Below are 19,259 nucleotides of genomic sequence, written 5' to 3'. Positions count from 1 at the left end.
CAGGGCCTAAAGGGCTCCAGGAGAGATGGAGAGGGACTGGGGACAAGGTCTGCAGGGACAGGACACAGGGAATGGCTCCTACTGGAATAGGGGAGGTTTTTGTGGGACATTGGGCAGGAATTGTTCCCTGGCAGGGTGAGCAGGCCCTGGCACAGGGTGCCCAGAGCAGCTGGAGCTGCCCCTGGATCCCTGGCAGTGCCCAAGGCCAGGCTGGGCAGGGCTTGGAGCAGCCTGGGACAATGGAAGGTGTCCCTGCCATGGCAGGGGTGGCACTGGATGGGCTCTGAGGTCCCTTCCAACCCAAACCATCCCAAGATTTGTCAGCTGGAGCTGATCCAAATCCAACCACCAATTCCCATGGCTGCACCCATGAGCTTTGGTGGACTTTGGAGCTGGAAGGAAGAAAAACCTCCCGGCCATTTGTCCCTCTGTCCTGCTCTTCAGGAGCCTCCTGTCCCCCTCCCACCTTCCCCCAGCTCCACTCCACCCAGAGCACTCTCTGAGGGGATCCCTTCTCCAAACCCCACAGTTCCAATAAATGTTTTTTTAATGATCCATAATGACCTCTCCTGCTCCCACCTGCAGCACAGACACCCCAGGAAGCCCCAAAAAGTCTTTTTGTGGCCCTGAGCCTCCCCCAGCCATTCAGTGCCCTCTAACAAAAATAGACCCCAGTGGTTTTGCCATAAAACACCAGCAGGAGTTCAGTTTTTAAGCTGTCCACATCTATGTTAATTTGGCCCATCCCCTATGTTTAAGAGATTATTGCTTAAGATCCTTTCAAATTTTTAAAGCAGGTATTTTATTTATCCTATGGAAGGTACTGAATGTGCATCAGCTATTTATCCCCTAAATCTTAATCCTTAAGCCTTAAAAAAAAATATATATAAAAGTTGTGTATTGCTACGGAAAATCCAGATACAGATAAACCTTCTCATTTAAATTTGATCCTGGGCATTTTTTATTCTAATCTCTGATATTTCTAGAAGATTCCCTTCATCTCCCAGCTTCCTTTTCCTGCAAATGTCTTTTTATATTCCCTCAAACACTGCAGAGTTTCACAATATGAACTCCCACTATTGAATTAGAAATTTATTATGAAGAACACAAAAGAGCTTAAAACAGAGATCTGTCAGAATATAAACAATTTTCCAATTGTGATTTTTGTTCTTCCTGCACAACTAATAACACATTGGGCACTTAAAATGAGAAAATTAAAAACTCTTTCCCTCTGATTCTTTTCTTTCTGTTTGCTTTCTGAATTTTGCTCTGTTGTGACAATCAGATATTTCTGATTATTTCCCCAGCTTATTTCTGTTTATGCCATGATCAGGTTCAATAAAATCACTCCACAGCCATATGCTGCTGTTATTGGCACTACAGGGGAACATTTAATTTTCATTTCTACCTTAACTTTATTTCTATCTGACTGTTTGAAAAAAAAAAAACAACACTGACAAAAACTTTATCCTGGTTTGATCCAAGGGTGGAAAAAGCCACTCATGGGGCTAATGGAGAAAATAATTTTATTTTTTTAGAGGTGGAGGTTTGGAGACATTTTCTTGTGGTTACTTCTATGAAATACAAAAAAGAAACAATTTGTGGGTCATATTTAAGGTGTTTTTAGCTGGAACCATGAGCAGCAGAGCAACCAAGGCTGGGTGGGACAGAGCTCTGAGCATCCCTGCAGTATCCAAGGCTGGGCTGGACAGAGCTCTGAGCATCCCTGGAGTCTCCAAGGCAGGGTTGGACAGAGCTCTGAGCATCCCTGGAGTATCCAAGGCTGGGTTGGACAGAGCTCTGAGCATCCCTGGAGCATCCAAGGCTGGGTGGGACAGAGCTCTGAGCATCCCTGGAGGATCCAAGGCTGGGTTGGACAGAGCTCTGAGCATCTCTGGAGTATCCAAGGCTGGGCTGGACAGAGCTCTGAGCATCCCTGGAGGATCCAAGGCTGGGCTGGACAGAGCTCTGAGCACCCAAAGCTGGGTTGGACAGAGCTCTGAGCATCCCTGGAGCATCCAAGGCTGGGTTGGACAGAGCTCTGAGCATCCCTGGAGCATCCAAGGCTGGGTTGGACAGAGCTCTGAGCACCCTGCTCTGGTGGAAGGTGTCCCTGCCCATGGTAGGAGGTTGGAATTAAGTAAGAATGAGCTTTAAGGTCCTTTCCAACCCAAACCATCCTGGTCCAGCTTCCTGCTCCCATCAGGGTGCCCTTCCATGGGCTCAGGTCTCTCACTACAGTCCAGTGCCTCACTCAGAGGAGCCCTAAAAGAACCTCCCTGGGCAATGGCACTGCAGCTCCTCCAGCTCTGGAGCTGCCTCATCTGCTTCCCCAGTGTGGTGTCCCCTCCAAGCACTGCTCATCCCCCTTTTTATTCCCACATGTCCCCAGACACCTCCCTGAGCAGGGACATTGGGGACAGCAAGGACCTGGAGGGTTCCTCAGCCCAGGAGCTGCACCTTCAGAGGGACCAGCTGGGGCTGGATGTGTTATTCATGCTCAGGAAGGAGTTTGTTTGTACCCACACATGCTCAGGAAGGAGTTTGTTTGCTCCAGAGGTTGCACTTAAACCTTTGGCCAGACTATGAACCAGGCCTAGAACCAGGGACATCAAGGACCCAGAAGAAGCAGGGACACCAAATTCTTCACTTCTACCCTGCAATACCAGGGCAGGGAAGGTCTGATCAGGGGCTGGATGAGGTCCCCCCTCCATCCTGTACAGCTTGTGGTCAGTAAAATCTCTTTTCTACCTTTTGCTCTCTTTCCTCTGCCCTTTTCCTGATTTTATTTCAAACTTTGTCCTCGATGAACAAGAAAAGTCCTGCAGAGCAACAAAGTCTTTGTGCAGCACTTAAGGAGTGCCCAGCCTGGGGTGGGAGGGATGCTCAGAACAGAAACTGCCTGATCCTGCAGGTTTTTTCCCCAGCTACAACCAGAAACCTTCACTTTCCACCAGCTGAAATAAAGTTTGAGCTCCCTCAGGAGCCCAGGCCTGGAATTTGAAGTCAGAATAAATAATCAGACTGGTTTAAAGTTCCTTTTGTTGTCTCAGGGTGAAGAAGCCAAAGGTTTTTATTTTTCGCCCTAAGAATGACAACAAACCAGCCCCCAAACCCAGAGAAAACCTGTTAGAGCAGAGAAACACCACTTTGTGCATGGAATTTATGGGTGCAGGACATGCTTGAGCTTCATCCAAACACAGGGAAAACAAAGTCCAGGGACCCCAACATGACCTGGATCAACCCAAATCTCACCCAAGCAGGTGCTCAACCCTCAGTGTTCCTGCATGGGAGCCACAAACCAGGATGCAAAGGCCCAGCAGAACAGTGGGAATATCACACAAAGCAGGGAAATCCTTGGCACAGTGAGAGAGAGGCCCAGCACATGGATTTAGCACAGCATTGTGACAGGAATGGGCTTCCTGAGGCACAGAGAGAGGGGAAAAAAGGCATTCAGAGGCTTTTGGTTGAGGGGTATCTGTCACAATTCACACCAAGTCATGCCTCTGCATTTACAAGTAATTTTCCAGCCACGTTTCTGTTCCAATAAAAGGAAAAGAACTTCCTCCAATGTGTTTATCTGATTGCCAGCAATTTCCATTGCAAGGCAGATGAAATAAATAAACACATTTATATTTATTATGAATATATAACAGACTCCTGAGCATCTCAGCAGCAAACATTATCATATAGCACTTTTTGCAGCCTATTTTTCCTTGGGAATGGGCTGCTTTGGGCAGCACAGCTCAATCACAGGCTGCTTTTGAGTGCCTCATGCTGTTGAATACACCAAAGAAATAATTCTCCTTCCAAAGCAGGGGAAAAGGTTGTAAATTCTGATTGCAACTTACATGGCTGTTGAGCAAACTGCTTTTGTGTGATGTTATCCCTTCATTTTTTTGTAGGTTTTCAATCGCCATTTCAAGCTAAAGAAAAACGTGCACAGGAGAGAGAGAGAGAGAAAACAAAAAAAAAAAAAGGAAAAAGAAAGGAAATCAGATAGTTAGCAACAGCCAGGATTATTGTTTCTTTATTAATATTTGAATGATTAATGCTTTATATCAACAAGCTGGTGGAAAAAGAGGCAAACAGATGTGGATGGAGCTGCAGAGGCGTTACTGGGACATGCAAATGGAAACACAGCAGGGATCCCCTCAGGGGTGACAAAGCAAGGCCAGGGGGGGTTCATCTTCCACTAAAAGCACTGCCTATTTATATAAAAAATGCAATTTTCCTCCTCTTTTTCCCTTCCTGCTGAGAGCAAACCATCACCAGGCAGATGCACTGCAGAGATTGGCTGCAGAGCAGGACCCAGGCTTTCCAAGGAGAGCTGGCAGTAATGACTTGGTCACCTCTCCATATTTTGTCAAAAAAATCCTAAAAATTAACTAAAATTGGGATGCAAGAAGAATGCATGAACTGGAATGGTCAGAGATTGGTTGCAGAGTTGGACCCAGGCTTTCCAAGGAAAGCTGGCAATAATGACTTTGTTACTTGTCACTGCTTCATATTTTGTCAAAAATCCTAAAAATTAACTAAAACTGGGGTGCAAGGAGGCTGCATGAACTGGAATGGTCAGAGATTGGCTGCAGTGCTGTACCCAGGCTTTTCAAAGACAGTTGGCAATAATTACTTGGTCACCTCTTAATATTTTGTCAAAAAAATCTAAAAAATTAACTAAAATTGGGGTGCAAGGAGAGTGCATGAACTGGAATGGTCAGAGAGTGGCTGCAGAGTTGGACCCAGGGCTTCCAAGTAGAGCTGGCAATAATGACTTGGTTACCTCTTCATATTTTGTCAAAAACCCTAAAAATTAAATAAAGCTGGGGTGCAAGGAGAGTGCATGAACAGGAATGGGTGAGGGCTCTCTGCTGCTGAGAGCTGCAAAGGGAAGAAGGCAGAGCCAGATTTCACTCGGGTGATTTCTCCCCCAGAAGCCAGGCTGGAACATTTGGTGCTGCCTGTTCTGGTGTCTGTTGATCTCAGAGCAGCCAAGGTGAGATTTCCTGGCTCCTGAGGAACCCCTCACCCCCTGGCTGCCTCTTGCTCCCCTTCAGCCCAGCTGTGGCTGCTGCCTTGTGCCTCAAGCCTCTCCTGAACCCTTCTTGTCTTCTCCATTCTGCTGCTGGAGCAGAACCTGGGCTCCTTGAGCAGATGGCTGCTGGTCCCAAAACTCCAGTGCTCCTCTATGGGGAAAAACAGTCCTCAAACCTCCCCAAACCCCACATTAGAGCCTGGCAAGAACAGAACCTGTTTGTTTCCAGCAGATGTTTCCTCTTTGAGGCGTCCCAAACCATGTTGGCTGTGCCCAGGCAGGACAAAGACACAGAACCTGCAGCCAGAGCTCTGCTCCGTCCTCATTTAACACTTTGTGGGCACACCCACAAAACATCTGCAGATGATGTGTCCATGGCCTCCTGCCTGCCCTGACTCAGCCCACAGTGGAGATCAGGGCTGAGATAAACCCAAAACCCAGCCCTGCACAAAGCCAGGCTCTGTCACAGCAGGGTGGCAGAGCAGAGATCAGACCCAGCTTCTGAGGTGACATCCAGCAACCACATCCAGGTCTGAAGGGGGCATCACCTCCAGCAAAGTCCCTTGGTTCCCACCCCAAAGTGGAACTACTTCTGGAGGGGTTCTCCCTAAATTCAGGCTCAGATTAGTGGGGTTTCACTGCCCCACACCTCACCCCATTCAGGCCCAGATTAGTGGGGTTTCATTGCCTCACCCCATTCAGGCTCAGATTAGTGGGGTTTTACTGCCTCACACCTTACTCAATTCAGGCTCAGATTAGTGGGGTTTCATTGCCTCAAACTTCATCCAATTCAGGCTCAGATTAGTGGGGTTTCATTGCCTCAAACCTCATCCAATTCAGGCTCAGATTAGTGGGGTTTCACTGCCCCACACATCCCCCAATTCAGGCTCAGATTAGTGGGGTTTCACTGATTCATTTCTCCCCCAATTCAGGCTCAGATTAGTGGGGTTTCATTGCCTCAAACCTCACCCAATTCAGGCTCAGATTAGTGGGGTTTCCCTGCCCCACACCTCCCTTAATTCAGGCTCAGATTAGGGGGGTCTCACTGCCTCACATCCCACCCAATTCAGGCTCAGATTAGTGGGGTCTCACTGCCTCACCCCATTCAGGCTCAGATTAGTGGGGTTTCACTGCCTCACTTCTCCCCCAATTCAGGCTCAGATTATTGGGGTTTCACTACCCCACACCATGATGTACCACGAGCAAGCACAGCCTGAGTGCTGACACAGCCTTCAGGAAATGACTCAGAGGCAGAGGGAGACCCAATTTCCTTCCTTTGCCTGCTCAGGGGTTGTTTGGGCAGCAGCTCTGAGGCAAGCCCAGAAATGCTGCCTGGCTGTTACTGTTGGCAAATGTCCCATCCAAAAGGACACCTTGCATCTGCAATAAAAACTGTCACAGGGGAAAAACCAAAAACTCTTGAGCAGCTCTGCAGGAAGGTGAAGAGCTCTGAGGCCCCACTTGTGAGAGGTCTCAAGGATTTCCTCTCTTAGTCCAGACTAATTTAGGTGAAGATGCAGTGTTGGCACAGATATTGAATGTTCCCTGTGCTGTTTGAGCAGAACATTGGTGTTCCAGCACAGAGGGAAGGTTTCCTAAGAGGTTTCTTCAAGTATCTCAAGATTTTTCTTTAGTGCACACACAGACTTTACCAAACATCTCTCAGCCTGCTGAGGACCACTGCTAATCCTGAAGTATTCCAATGTTTCAATTTTTCTCTGGAGGTGCCTCCTTGCCCTCAACACCTCCAATCCCTCTCTTTCCCCATCCCTGACCACTCTGATGTCCATCTCCAAGGCCAGGGCAAACCCTTTGGCTTCCCTGGCTCTGCTTTCCTTTCCTCCCACAGAACTCCCAATCCTGCCCCAATCTGGCCTCTTTGTCATCAATACACTTTCAATTAACCTTCCTCTATATTTCCTAGTATCAAAAACAACAACCAACTGTCATCATCACTCCACTACCACTCCCAAACAGACATGGAATTAACCCCAGAACTAAGCCCCCCCCCAAAAACCAATAAAAAATACAAAGCAGCCTTTCCCAGTCTCTCTTTAGGCTGGACATTAAAACAGAAAATAAAGTTCAAATGGATTTGGTTCAGTTCCTGCTGTCCTTAAGCCACCCATCCCTCCTGGTGGTGCCCCTGGATCCCTGGCAGTGCCCAAGGCCAGGCTGGACAGGGCTTGGAGCACCTGGGATGGTGAAGGTATCTCTGCCATGGCAGGGGTGGCACTGGATGGGCTCTAAAATCCCAAACCAAATTATTCCAGCATTAATTCCAAGCAGTCCAGGCTCTGCTCCAGCCCCTTGTGACCCTGGTCTGAGCTGGAAGGACAGACAGCCACACACAGACACAGCTCTGGATTACCTGCCAGGCTCTTTCCCACCTTTTCCACCCCTTCCTCAGCTATTTTGTGTTAAAATACCTTCAGAAAGCTCATCTGTACATGCAACAGAGTGGATTTATCTCAGATGTATTTCCATAAAGGTCACTTTCTAAATCTCTTTTTTTTTTTGTTTTGTTTTGCTGAACAGCCTTATCTCATGTAATAACATCAACTAAATCCATTCATAGGATATTTCTACTGACATATTTTCCACTTGGGATTTTATATCATGCTCATCACCATGGAAATTACAAAACTTCAAACAACAACATAAAAAAAATCCCCCAAAAATCCAAGAGTAAAGTTGTGCAGTTTTGTAAGATGCAGTCCCACACAGGTGATGCTTCCAAATAATAACTTTGAGTAAAAAGCAAATGGTCCAGTGCTAATTTTTAACTATGAACAGTTAAAATACACACACAGACAATTCTCACTCAAGAAAAGAATCTCAATATCTGTCATTTTCTCTTCCCCCCAAACCAAGGACTTTTCCCCTATGCCTACCCAAGGCAGAGCACAGGATCAAAGCAACCTTTCAAGGCACAAAGATTCAAAAACCATAAAATCTATATTCAAAAACTCAGTGGGAAATAAAGCACAACTTAACAGGCCAGATTTACATGAGTTCTCAGTAGCAACAGCTCCTGTTTTTCTCCCTAGTGATGCTGCTCACATTTGAAATTCTGGCTACATACCCTGAATTACACCTACATTAGTATTTATATTTATATTTGAATGCATAAACACACAGAAGTCTGCAGAGAGAGGTGAGCAGTGTCAGGAAATGAGCTGCAAACACTCCTGGCAGCTGCTCAGGGCTGGGAGATTCCCAAATCAAAGCCCTTACAGCAAAAAGGCTGTTTTGGGTGAAGAGCTGTAAACCCTCAGTCCCACACAGATGTGCTCCAGCACCTGCCACCTCAGCTGGCAGCTGGAGAGACACACTCCAAAGAAAGAAATCAGGACTTTAAACCATTTCTGTTTGATCAATATCACCCCTAAAAGACATTTTCTAAACATATGGCAAGGGCAGAATACACAATGGTGTAGGAGATGTATACACAAAGGGTTTTTGATCACTGTGCACTCAGCATGATCAGCTTCAACATAAGTTATGTTCACATCTTCATCATTCCTCAACTGTCTCTTAATCCAACATAGACTAAAGAGCAAGACCAAATTAACCTCTTGTTAATTTGTTAATTAATCCCATTTTCTCCATTTCCAAATGAAATTAATAATAATAATTATCCAATGGGTTAAGGAAGCTTGTTTCAGGTCTCTTCACAATTGAAGACATATTCCAATATTTTGGGTAAGCATGCAAGATGTTTGACTTATAGAAAATGTAAATAGAGACAAATTTACAGTAGAAAACAGGGCCAAATCTTTGAAAAACAAAATGTAAATAGAGACAAATTTACAGTAGAAAACAGGGGCCCAATCATTAAAACCCAAAACATAAATAGAGACAAATTTACAGTAGAAAACAAGGCCAAATCTTTAAAAACCAAAATGCAAATAGAGATAAATTTACAGTAGAAAACAGAGGCCAAATCTTTAAAAAACAAAATATTTTGTTCGGGAGGGAAAAAACCCAAACCAAATGCAATGTTTTATTAATATTTGACTGATTAAGCTTTATTAATATTTGAATCATTAATGCTTTCTCTTCTCTAATGCTGCTGATCATTTCAGCGATCTGAGCGTGAGGGACAATCCAAACTGAAAAATAAATGTATTACACCAGTGTCTATTCTCCCCCTTGCACTCATAGACATAAACAACGATAATGGCAGGTCAGATAAATTTTCTGAAGGCTTTTCAGATCCCTTTGGAATCATTGCTGGCCCCCTTGCTGAGGTGCCTGCAGGGCTACATACCGTTGCTGGAGAGGAGCGTGAGGTGTGAGACAGAGAATGTCTAGAGTTCTCCAGCCCCCCATGAATGAGATAGGCTCCCGAGCCGGAGAGGATCTGACTTCCCCCAATGTCCATGGTGATGCCCACCATGTTGTGAGAGGGAATGGCTGTAGGAGAGGATGTCGCTGTAGTCACCTGAGCTCCTCCTCCTCCTCCTCCTCCCTGCGCTTCGAAATAGGGCGTGGCGCTGGCGGGGGCGTAAATCTGCGCCTCGCTGCTGTACGAGTAGGCAGCTCGTCTGTGCAGGGGACAAAAGAGAGGAAATCTGTGCTGGAGAGCTTCAGAAAGCTGGATAGGTGTCAGAAAACCCCTGGTGTTAAAGGTTAGCCCTTGAGTTCGCCACTGAGATTATTCTTGTTCACAACCACGTAGGTATGATAAGGTGGGAACAAGAAATATACCACACCTCTATCAACCCTCAGTTGTCTCTTAATCCAGCAGAGAATAAAGAGCAAGAACAAATTAACCTCTGTAATCCCATTTTGGACATTTCCAAAAAAAATTTTTCCTGTAAGATTATATCCCTGTTGTGGGTGGCAACCCCATAAGCATGGTAAGGTGGGAACAAGAAAACCATACCACATCTCCATTAGGCGAGACTAAAGAGCAAAACCAAATTAACCTCTTGTTAATTTGTTAATTAATCACATTTTGTCCATTTCCAAATGACATTTTTTCTGTTCCCACTGTAAGATTATTCTTGTTGTTCACAACCCCATAGGCATGGCAAGGTGGGAACAAGAATTATACCACACCTCCATCATTCCTCAGTCATTTCTTAATCCAACAAAGACTAAAGAGCAAGACTGAATTAATCTCTGCAATCCCATTTTGTCCATTTCCAAATAAAATTTTTCCTGTTCCCACTGTGAGATTATATCCCTGTTGTGGGTGGCAACCCCATAGGCATGGTAAAGTGGGAACTAGAAATATACCACACCTCTATCATCCTTTAACTGTCTCTTAATCCAACAGGGACTAAAGAGCAAGACCAAATTAACCTCTGTAATCCCATTTTGTCCATTTCCAAATAAAATTTTTCCTGTTCCCACTGTCCTTGCCCACATCAACAAATGCTGGTAAAAATTATTTTCATTCATTTTTTTGAGAAGGGTAAATTATTCGAATCAAAACCGAGTTAATTGTTTGAGCCAAATGACTTAGAGAAAAGGAGAGGAGGGTTTGTTATAGATAAATGATGTCATAGTTGGCTCTCACAATAAAGAGATTGATATTTTGTAGATGAGCCACGTGGCTGGCAGTCACAGGGACTCCCATTGCTGAAAACATTTTCCTTATTCAAAAAGTTATTTACAAAATTATGTTAAAAATTTATTAAATTCCTTATTTTAAAAATTTCTTTGTTGCAATTTTTGTTAGGGTTTAATAAACCTTTGAAATTGTAAAAGTGAGCAGTTGTTTCTGACAGTGGGAATGGGATCAGTCGGCCCCACAGCACAAGCTCTTGGTGAGGGCAGCTCCTCGTGAGGACCTGGGGTGGGGAAAGCCAAAAAGAGACACAAAATAGGGCACAGCTGGCAGGAGGAAGAGGAAATTCTAAGAATGGAGAGGCCCTGGCACAGCTGTGGCTGCTCCATCCCTTCAATGTCCAAGGCCAGGTTGGACAAGGCTTGGAGCAGCCTGGGATGGTGGAAGGTGTTGGGGAGTTGGAAGGAGATGGGCTTGAAGGTCTTTTCCAACCCAAGCAATTCTAGGATTCCTTAAGTCTATAAAATCTTCCAACAGCCCCTTTTTCCTCTGGGAGTTCCACTCCTAAAGCTGCTCATGGCACCACACAAAGTTCTCAGACAAATTTCATGACCAGGATTCCCTGGAGAACAATCCCTCCATGAGGAGAACACCGCCAGGGCTGGAAACCACCCTCACACCCACCACAGCACCTGAAACTGCTCCTCCTCTTCCTCCTCCCATGGAAGGAGGCAGGGGGACAGCTCAGGGAGGTTCTTACATGGTTCCATTGGTGTAAACAGCTTCTCCTCCTTCCACATACTGCACCTGGGCTGGATAAACGTGCTGCACAGACTGCACCTGCAACAGGCACCAAGAGGTCAGGGGTTGCTCAAAAAGTGCTGGTTAAAATGCACAGCTCCAACCTTACAATGACATTCAGGCTTTCTTAAAAAAAAAAAAAAAAACAAAAAAAAAAAACAAAAACAAACCCCAAAAAAAACCCAACCCCCCACCAAAAAAAAAAAAAAAAAAAAAAATCCAAAAACCAACAACAAAAAAAAAAAAAAAACCCACAACAAACACCAAAACAAAAAAAAACCAAACAACAAAAAACCAAAACAGAATTTAAAAAAACACAAAAAAACAAAAAAAACCCCCAAAACCCACCCACCCAACCCACAAAAAAAAAAAAAAACCCAAAACAACAACAAAAAAAACCCACAAAAAAACCCCCAAAACAAACAAAAAACCTACCAAAAAACCCACCAAACCAAACAAAAAACCCCCCAAAAATAAAGCCAAAAAACCCCCCAAAAAACCACCAAAAACCACCAAACAAAACAAAAAAACCCCAAAAACCAAAAACCCCCCAAAAACACCCAAAATCCCTCAAAAAACCCCCCAAAACAACAACAAAAAAGAACCCTAAAAAACCCCAAAACAAAAAAACCCAAACAATAAACAAGAACAACAAAACAAACCCCAAACTCCCCCCAAAAAAAAAAAAAACCCAACAAACCCAGAAAACCCCCCCCCAAAACAGAACAAAACAAACACTAAAACAAGAACAACAACAACAACAAGACAAACCCAAAAAACAAACAAAAAACCATCCTGCCTGCCCTTCCTCCCCTCCATGCTTAGGAATGCCAAAGTAAAGGAGATTTTTATTTTCAAAGGTCAAGTTAAAATAGATAAATAAGTGGTTGCTCCATGAGCAGTGGAAACAATGGAGCTGGGTTTGCTCTGCACACGTGTCTGGGGCTGACTAACAGGGCTGAGCTCATTCTGCAGTTTTTCTTTCAGAGGGGAGCCTGACAATGTCCAGCTGCACTCCAGCCCCTTTTTTGTTACTCTAGGGGGAAGGATTTGCCCCCCTGAAATGGAGAAATCAAATAAAAAATCACTAAAGAAAAAAAATTATGAGGGTCAGAATTTTTTTCCCCCATGAAATGGAGAAATCAAATTAAAAATCACTAAAGAAAAAAAATTACTAAAGAAAATCACTAAAGAAAAAAAGAGGGTCAGACTTGCTGTTCACATGGAGCAGCACCACACATCCCTGGTTTCTTAGGAAACAAGCCCTGGAAAAGGCAAAGTTCAAATAAATAAAAATACTTGCATGGCTCTCTGGCACCAAATCTTCCTATGGAGTCACATGCAGGCAGTAAATTTGTTTAATTAAAAAAAACCCCAAACATTTTGCCTCTAAAAAACATCTTTACCAAAGGATTTAATTTTAATTTAACTTTGATTTAATAAATGCTTTTAAATTCAAGTTGAAAGCATCCATCAAATCTTCAAATACATGAAAGACAACTACTACAGCAAAGGTTTTTCCTAAACTTCAAATATCTTGAGAGTTTCTTTTGTCATCAAGAAAGGAGGAGAGAGCTGGAGAAAGTGATGCCAGCTCTGTGAGTGCCCACAAGTCTTTAATTAGGATTTTTCTAGATGTGGCAGAGTTTCAGAAGTGGCACTGGGGACCTGTCTGGGTGTCCCCAGGGTTCATTACCTGCTGTGGAACCTGCTGGACTCTGGGAACAGAGATTTGCTGCATCTGTGCTCCTTTGGGAGCAGAGCCTGTGGCCTGGACCAAAACCCTCTGCAAGGAAAAGATACAGGAAAAGACAATTTCAGTCCATAACACAGCTGAGCCAGGTGTTCCCTCCCCAGATTTCATGGCCAGCTTGCCTCTGACACCAACAGCAGCAGTGACATCCTGTGATTTGTGTCCCCACGGTCCCCACCCTCCCGTGGGGTGCATCAGCCTGAGCTCAGCCCCTGAATTTGGGCAAATTTCTGCCAGGAATCATCTCAATTCATTTATAAGTTCAGCCCCCTGAATTTGGCCAAATTTCTGCCAGGAATCATCTCAGTTCATTTATAAGTTCAGCCCCCTGAATTTGGCCAAATTTCTGCCAGGAATCATCTCCAAATCTACAGGAAAGGATGTAGCATTCATTGACAAGCTCAGCTTGTCATTCAACTGCTGAATTTGGGCAAATTTCTGCCAGGAATCATCTTCAAACCTCCAGGAAAGGAAGCAGCAGTTCATTGATAAACTCAACCCCCTGAATTTGGGGAAATTTCTGCCAGGAATTATCTCAGTCCATCGATAAGCTCAACCCCCTGAATTTGGGCAAATTTTTGCCAGGAATCATCTCCAAACCTCCATGGAAGGATGTAGCAGTTCATTAATGAGCACAGCCCCCTGAATTTGGGCAAATTTATGCCAGGAATCATCTCCAAACATCCAGGAAAGGAAACAGCAGTTCATTGACAAGCTCAGCTTGTCATTCAACTGCTGAATTTGGGCAAATTTCTGCCAGGAATTATCTCAGTTCATTGATAAGCTCAACCCCCTGAATTTGGGCAAATTTCTGCCAGGAAAGGAAGCAACAGTTCATTTATAAGCTCAGCCCCGTGAATTTGGCCAAATTTCTGCCAGGAATCATCTCCAAACCTCCATGGAAGGAAGCAGCAGTTCATTGACAAGCTCAGCCACATCTGAACAAGGATCTCTCCTCACACATCCACATTTGGCTGCAAAGTTCCTTCTCTCAGAGCTGCTAAACCCAACCAAACTCTGCCTCCTGCAGCAAGAAATCCCCCCCAGCTCCTGCCAGCACCAAACTCAGGGGTTTCTGCTTCTCCCTGCTCTGCCACCAAGGGCACAGGGACATTTTGTGGTGCTGGTGGCTCTGTCACCTCCAGCATCCCCTCTCTTACACTCCATTTTCAGCCTGGGGTTGTCAGCACATCTCAGAGTGCTCAGCACCTTCAGATGCAGCAAAAAACAAACCGTGGGGATGTGGTGATGGAGAGAAAGGATTCAGTGGGAGCACAGCCAAGCATCTCCATGGCCTCTTAAACCTTCTCCAAGGAGATAATTCCTTTAAAAACACCCAGGAGATTGGGCCTGGGCTGGAAAAAATCCCAGGGAAAATCCTGGGAGAGAGAATTCTGTCTCTCTTTGTTCTGAGAATGCAAATACCACACGGGCCAACAGAACAAAGAGCCAGAAAACAATCCCAAAAATAACCTTGAGAATTACTGGCTACCTGGATATTTATGGTGGATAAATAACTTCCATGGATAACTACCATGGATATTTATGATGGATAACCATCATAAATAACTTCCATGGATAGCTACCATGTATATTTATGATTTTTAGCCCTCTCAGCATATCTATGTAACAACCAGAAATCCAGTTCTAGCAGAATCCCAGGTTTATGACAATTGCTCAGATATCCAGGCAGCTGCTCCAGGCTGCATTCCCTGGAGATCCTGCACCTATTTCAGCCATCTCCTGGTCTGTTTTCCCTCACCAGTGGAGGATGGGGACATCACAAACCCTTTTTGAAATCAGACCTTGGCAGTGCCACCTACATCAAAGACTCTTTCCTTTCTCTGTCATAGCCATATTTTATGAAAAATCCTGTTGTTAGGATTTTTTCTCCTGAGCATCTGAGAGGCCTCAGGAACAAAATGTAAACAATGATTATCTGCTGCTGTGGAATGCAACAGGTGCATCTGTGATTGGTCTCATGTGGTTGTTTTTAATTAATGGCAAGTCACAGTCAGCTGTATCAGACTTTCTGGTCAGTCACAAGATTTTATTATCATTCCATTCCTTGCTGATGAAATCCTTTCTTCTATTCTTTAGTATAGTTTTAATATATAATTTTCTTTTAATATAATATATATCATAAAATAATCAATCAGCCTTCTGAAACATGGAGTCAGATCCTCATCTCTTCCCTCACCCTGGCACCCCTGTGAACACCACCACAATTGGTGACCCCGAGCGAGGAACATTCCTTTTCCCTTTTCCCTAGTCCAGCTGTCTCAGACCCTCTGGCCAGTCACAAGATTTTATTCCATTCCATTCCATTCCATTCCATTCCATTCCATTCCATTCCATTCCATTCCATTCCATTCCATTCCTTTTTAGCCTTCTGATGAAATCCTTTCTTCTACTCTTTTAGAGTACTTTTAATATATCATTTTCTTTTCATATATGATATATCATAAAATAATCAATCAGCCTTCTGCAACATGGAGTCAAGATTCTCATCTCTTCCTGTGAACACCACCACATTTCTCCTCCTTTTTGCCCATTTTCTGGCACTGCTTTTGCCAGATGCCACAGCTCACTGCTCACTGCCTGTGCTGTGCTCTGCTATCACCTTCCAGCCAAGATAAGGAATCATCCCCACCTGGAAGGTGAGGCCATCCTGCTCAAACCCAAAGGGGCCCCAGTGCTCCACAAGGGTTCCAGCCTCACACCATTCCTGCTGCCAGCAGCTCATCCCCAGTGTTTCTTTGTCCTGCTGGCGAGAAGGAAGGCTCTGGATGCTCCTCCTCTTCAGCAGTCTTCACTATCCCCTGGGTTTTCCTTAATCCAAGCAGTTCCATTCCAGAGGCTGGATGGGTGATTTCATCATCCAAAGGTTTTCCAACCTTTGTTCGCAGCCAAATCCACGCTGTGATCCTGGGGACACCTGGCACTGCTGTCCCCAGCCCTGCCACACCAGCAAGGATGGGAGGTGACAGCAGCACTCTGCATCACCCCATGACTCCTGGAAAGTCAAATATTCCTTCAATTCCCAATCTTTAATTGTTCCTTTCCATCAGCATCCAATGGCAGCTGCTGCTCACTTGGGAGTTGGAGAAGGATGAAGCTGAGTTACACCCACCCATCCTCTCATCCCTCCAGCCTCCTGAGGCAGAAATTTCTTTTGCAAGTTCCCCAAAAGGCAGAAAAAGGAACAAAAATGAAGCAGTTTCACTTAACCCTTCCCATTTTGCACTGGGTGGTTCCTGTTCATCCTGTTGGGCCTCCCAAATGCAGCATTTTCATGGGCATTAATCACAAATCCCCCTCTGCAAAATGAAATGTTGGGGTCTGCCTACCCAAGGAAGAGACCATGGGATGGTTTGGGTTGGGAGAGATCTCAAACCACACCTTGTAAAGCTTGGCAGAGCTCAAACCCACAGGACATCACCTTTATCAACAGGTTGTCCCCACTACCTCAATGAGATGATTAAAATCCCTCTCCCCACTATGAAAACCTGGGGTTAAAATCAACTGGCACAGAGTGACCACCTTAGAAACCTAAATTAAACCCCAAAACTCACCTTGCAAAGCTTGCATGTGGATTGGGAGTGCTCAAACCCACAGGACATCACCTTTATCAACAGGATGAACCCAGTGCCTCAAAGAGTTGATTGAAAACCTTCTCCCCACTATCAAAACCTGGGATTAAGATCAGCTGGCACAAAGTGACCCCCTTGGGGACTTAAACCCCAAACCCCACATTTTAAAGCTTGTACAGGGATTGGCAGCACTCAAACCCACAGGACAACACTTTTACCAACAGGCTGTCCCCTCTACCTGAGGAGCTGATTAAAAACCTTCTCCCCACTATCAAAACCTGGGATTAAAATCAAATGGCACAAAGTGACTCCATTGGCAACCTAAATTAAACCCCAAACCTTTTAAAGCTTGTACAGGGATTGGCAGCACTCAAACTCACAGGACAACACTTTTACCAACAGGTTGTCCCCACTACTTCAAGGATTTGATTAAAAACCTTCTCCCCACTATCAAAACCTGGGATTAAAGTCAACTGGCACAAAGTGACTCCCTTGGGCACCTAAATTAAATCCCAAAGCTTGTACATGGATTGGGAGTGTTCAAACCCACAGGACATCACCTTTACCAACAGGTTCTCCCCTCTACCTCAAGGAACTGATTAAAAACCTTCTCCCCACTATCAAACCTGGGGTTAAAATCATCTGGACCAAAGTGACCCCCTTGGGGACCTAAATTAAACCCCAGAACTCACCTTGTAAAGTCTGCATGTGCATTGGGAGCACTCAAACCCAAAGGACATCACTTTTAGCAACAGGTTGTCCCCACTACCTCAAAAAACTGATTTAAAACCTTCTCCCCAGTATCAAAAAGTGGGATTAAAATCCCTGGCACAAAGTGACTCCCTTGGGAACCTAAATTAAACCCCAAACCTTTTAAAGCTTGGCAGAGCTCAAACTCACAGGGCATCACCTTTATCAACAGATTGTCTCCACTACCTCAAGGAGCTGATGAAAAACCTTCTCCCAACTATCAAAAACTGAGATTAAAATCAGCTGGCATAAAGTGACTCCCTTGGGCACCTAAATTAAACCACAAATACCCCCTTTTAAAGCTTGAATGTGGATTGTACATCAAACCCACAGGACATCACTTTTATCAACAGGTTGTCCCCTCTACCTCAAGGAGCTGATTAAAAACCTTCTCCCCACTACCAAAAAGTGGGATTAAAATCAGCTGGCACAAAGTGACCTCCTTAGAAACCTAAATTAAACTCCAAACCTTTTAAAGCTTGGCAGAGCTCAAACTCACAGGGCATCACCTTTATCAACAGATTGTCCCCACTACTTCAAGGAGCTGATGAAAAACCTTCTCCCCACAAAGTGACCTCCCTGGGCACCTAAATTAAACCCCAAACCCCACCTTTTAAAGCCTGCATGCGGATTGGCAATGCTCAAACCCACAGGACAACACCTTATCAACAGGTTGTCCTCACTACCTCAAGGAACTGATTAAAAACCTTCTCCCCACTACCAAAACCTGTGATTTAAATGCATCTGCCAGGGAAATGAGGGCTTTTCTCCATGGTAACAGCATCCCCAGCTGTGATGCCTTACCTGCTGTGAGGCTGGCACTGCCTGCACCACTGGTGCCTGCGCTGAGCCCGACGGGTGAAGAGCCACAGAAGCTGCTGAGTCTGATCCACCCTCTGGACTCTGCATGCTCCCTGCTGGGGACAGCACAGGGACATCAGAGGGGACAGCACAGCACAGCCACACACCCCCAACCCATTGAGAACAGGGCTGAAAATCCCAGGGGAATATCCAGAGGGAAAGGAGGCAGCTCTCGTCCTACACACGGGGCTGGTTTTAGTCCCCGGAGCTCATTTTAATGCAGAATTATGTGAAGGAAAAAGAAAGTTGCACAATTGTTTCACAGAGAGAAGGAAGGAACAGAAAATGCACTTCTATATTTAACTGAAAAGTGGTGTTGGAAAATTATTGTGTCACAGTGAGCATCACATATGATTGGGAAGAGTAGGGGAATATTTTTAAAAATAATGCTTTCTCCCCCTCTGCCTTATCACGTTTAACCAGTGCCAAAAAAAGCTTTTAATCAAACCTAAATTTTAGTGGGAAAATGGGGTGGCCAGTTGGGTTTATAACAAAAAAAACCTCAAGGATGAAGAGCACAAGAACAGCAATTCAGCATCATTTTGGACCCTTTGAACGATCATCTCCACCCTTCCAAAGCAGCATTTCCACCCTCTCAAAAGCAGCATCTCCACTTTCCCATCACCCCAAAATCCCACCAAGGTCCCCAAACAGCCCCAGCATCACCCTCCAGTGTCACACAGCCCTGAAGGTGTCCTCAGCATCCTCAAATCCTCAATGCCAGCCCTGGGGACACCAGGGGATGCCTTATCACATGAAACTACTGCCTTATCACATTAAACTAGTGCCAAAAAGAGCTTCTAATCAAACCTAAATTTCAGTGGGAAAATGGGGTGGGCAGCTTGGGTTTATAACCAGAAAAAATCAAGGATGAAGAGCACAAGAACAAAAGTTCACCATCATTTTGGACCCCCTGAAGCAGCATCTCCATCATCCCAAAAGCAG

General features: G+C 44.9%; 1 protein-coding gene across 5 annotated transcripts in view; it reads right to left on the bottom strand.

Moving 5' to 3' along the window:
* RFX2 (regulatory factor X2) overlaps window positions 1-19,259 on the bottom strand; it is a 76,172-nt gene that overhangs the window by 15,192 nt on the left and 41,721 nt on the right. For 2 of the 5 annotated variants that reach the window (XM_058040690.1, XM_058040693.1), the window contains exons 2-6: window positions 18,258-18,370; window positions 13,054-13,143; window positions 11,317-11,396; window positions 9,309-9,585; window positions 3,852-3,926 (exon numbers count right to left, since the gene is read on the bottom strand). In XM_058040690.1, the coding sequence (XP_057896673.1) occupies window positions 3,852-3,926; window positions 9,309-9,585; window positions 11,317-11,396; window positions 13,054-13,143; window positions 18,258-18,362 (627 nt within the window). In that variant the 5' untranslated portion in view covers window positions 18,363-18,370. The remainder of the gene's footprint in view (window positions 1-3,851; window positions 3,927-9,308; window positions 9,586-11,316; window positions 11,397-13,053; window positions 13,144-18,257; window positions 18,371-19,259) is intronic. The other 3 variants (XM_058040694.1, XM_058040692.1, XM_058040695.1) reach the window with 3 other exon arrangements.

Source organism: Melospiza georgiana, chromosome 26, assembly GCF_028018845.1.
Source record: "Melospiza georgiana isolate bMelGeo1 chromosome 26, bMelGeo1.pri, whole genome shotgun sequence".
Taxonomy (NCBI): Eukaryota; Metazoa; Chordata; class Aves; order Passeriformes; family Passerellidae; genus Melospiza; species Melospiza georgiana.
Note: the sequence above shows the minus strand (reverse complement) of the source record. Positions and strands in the feature narration are given on the sequence as shown.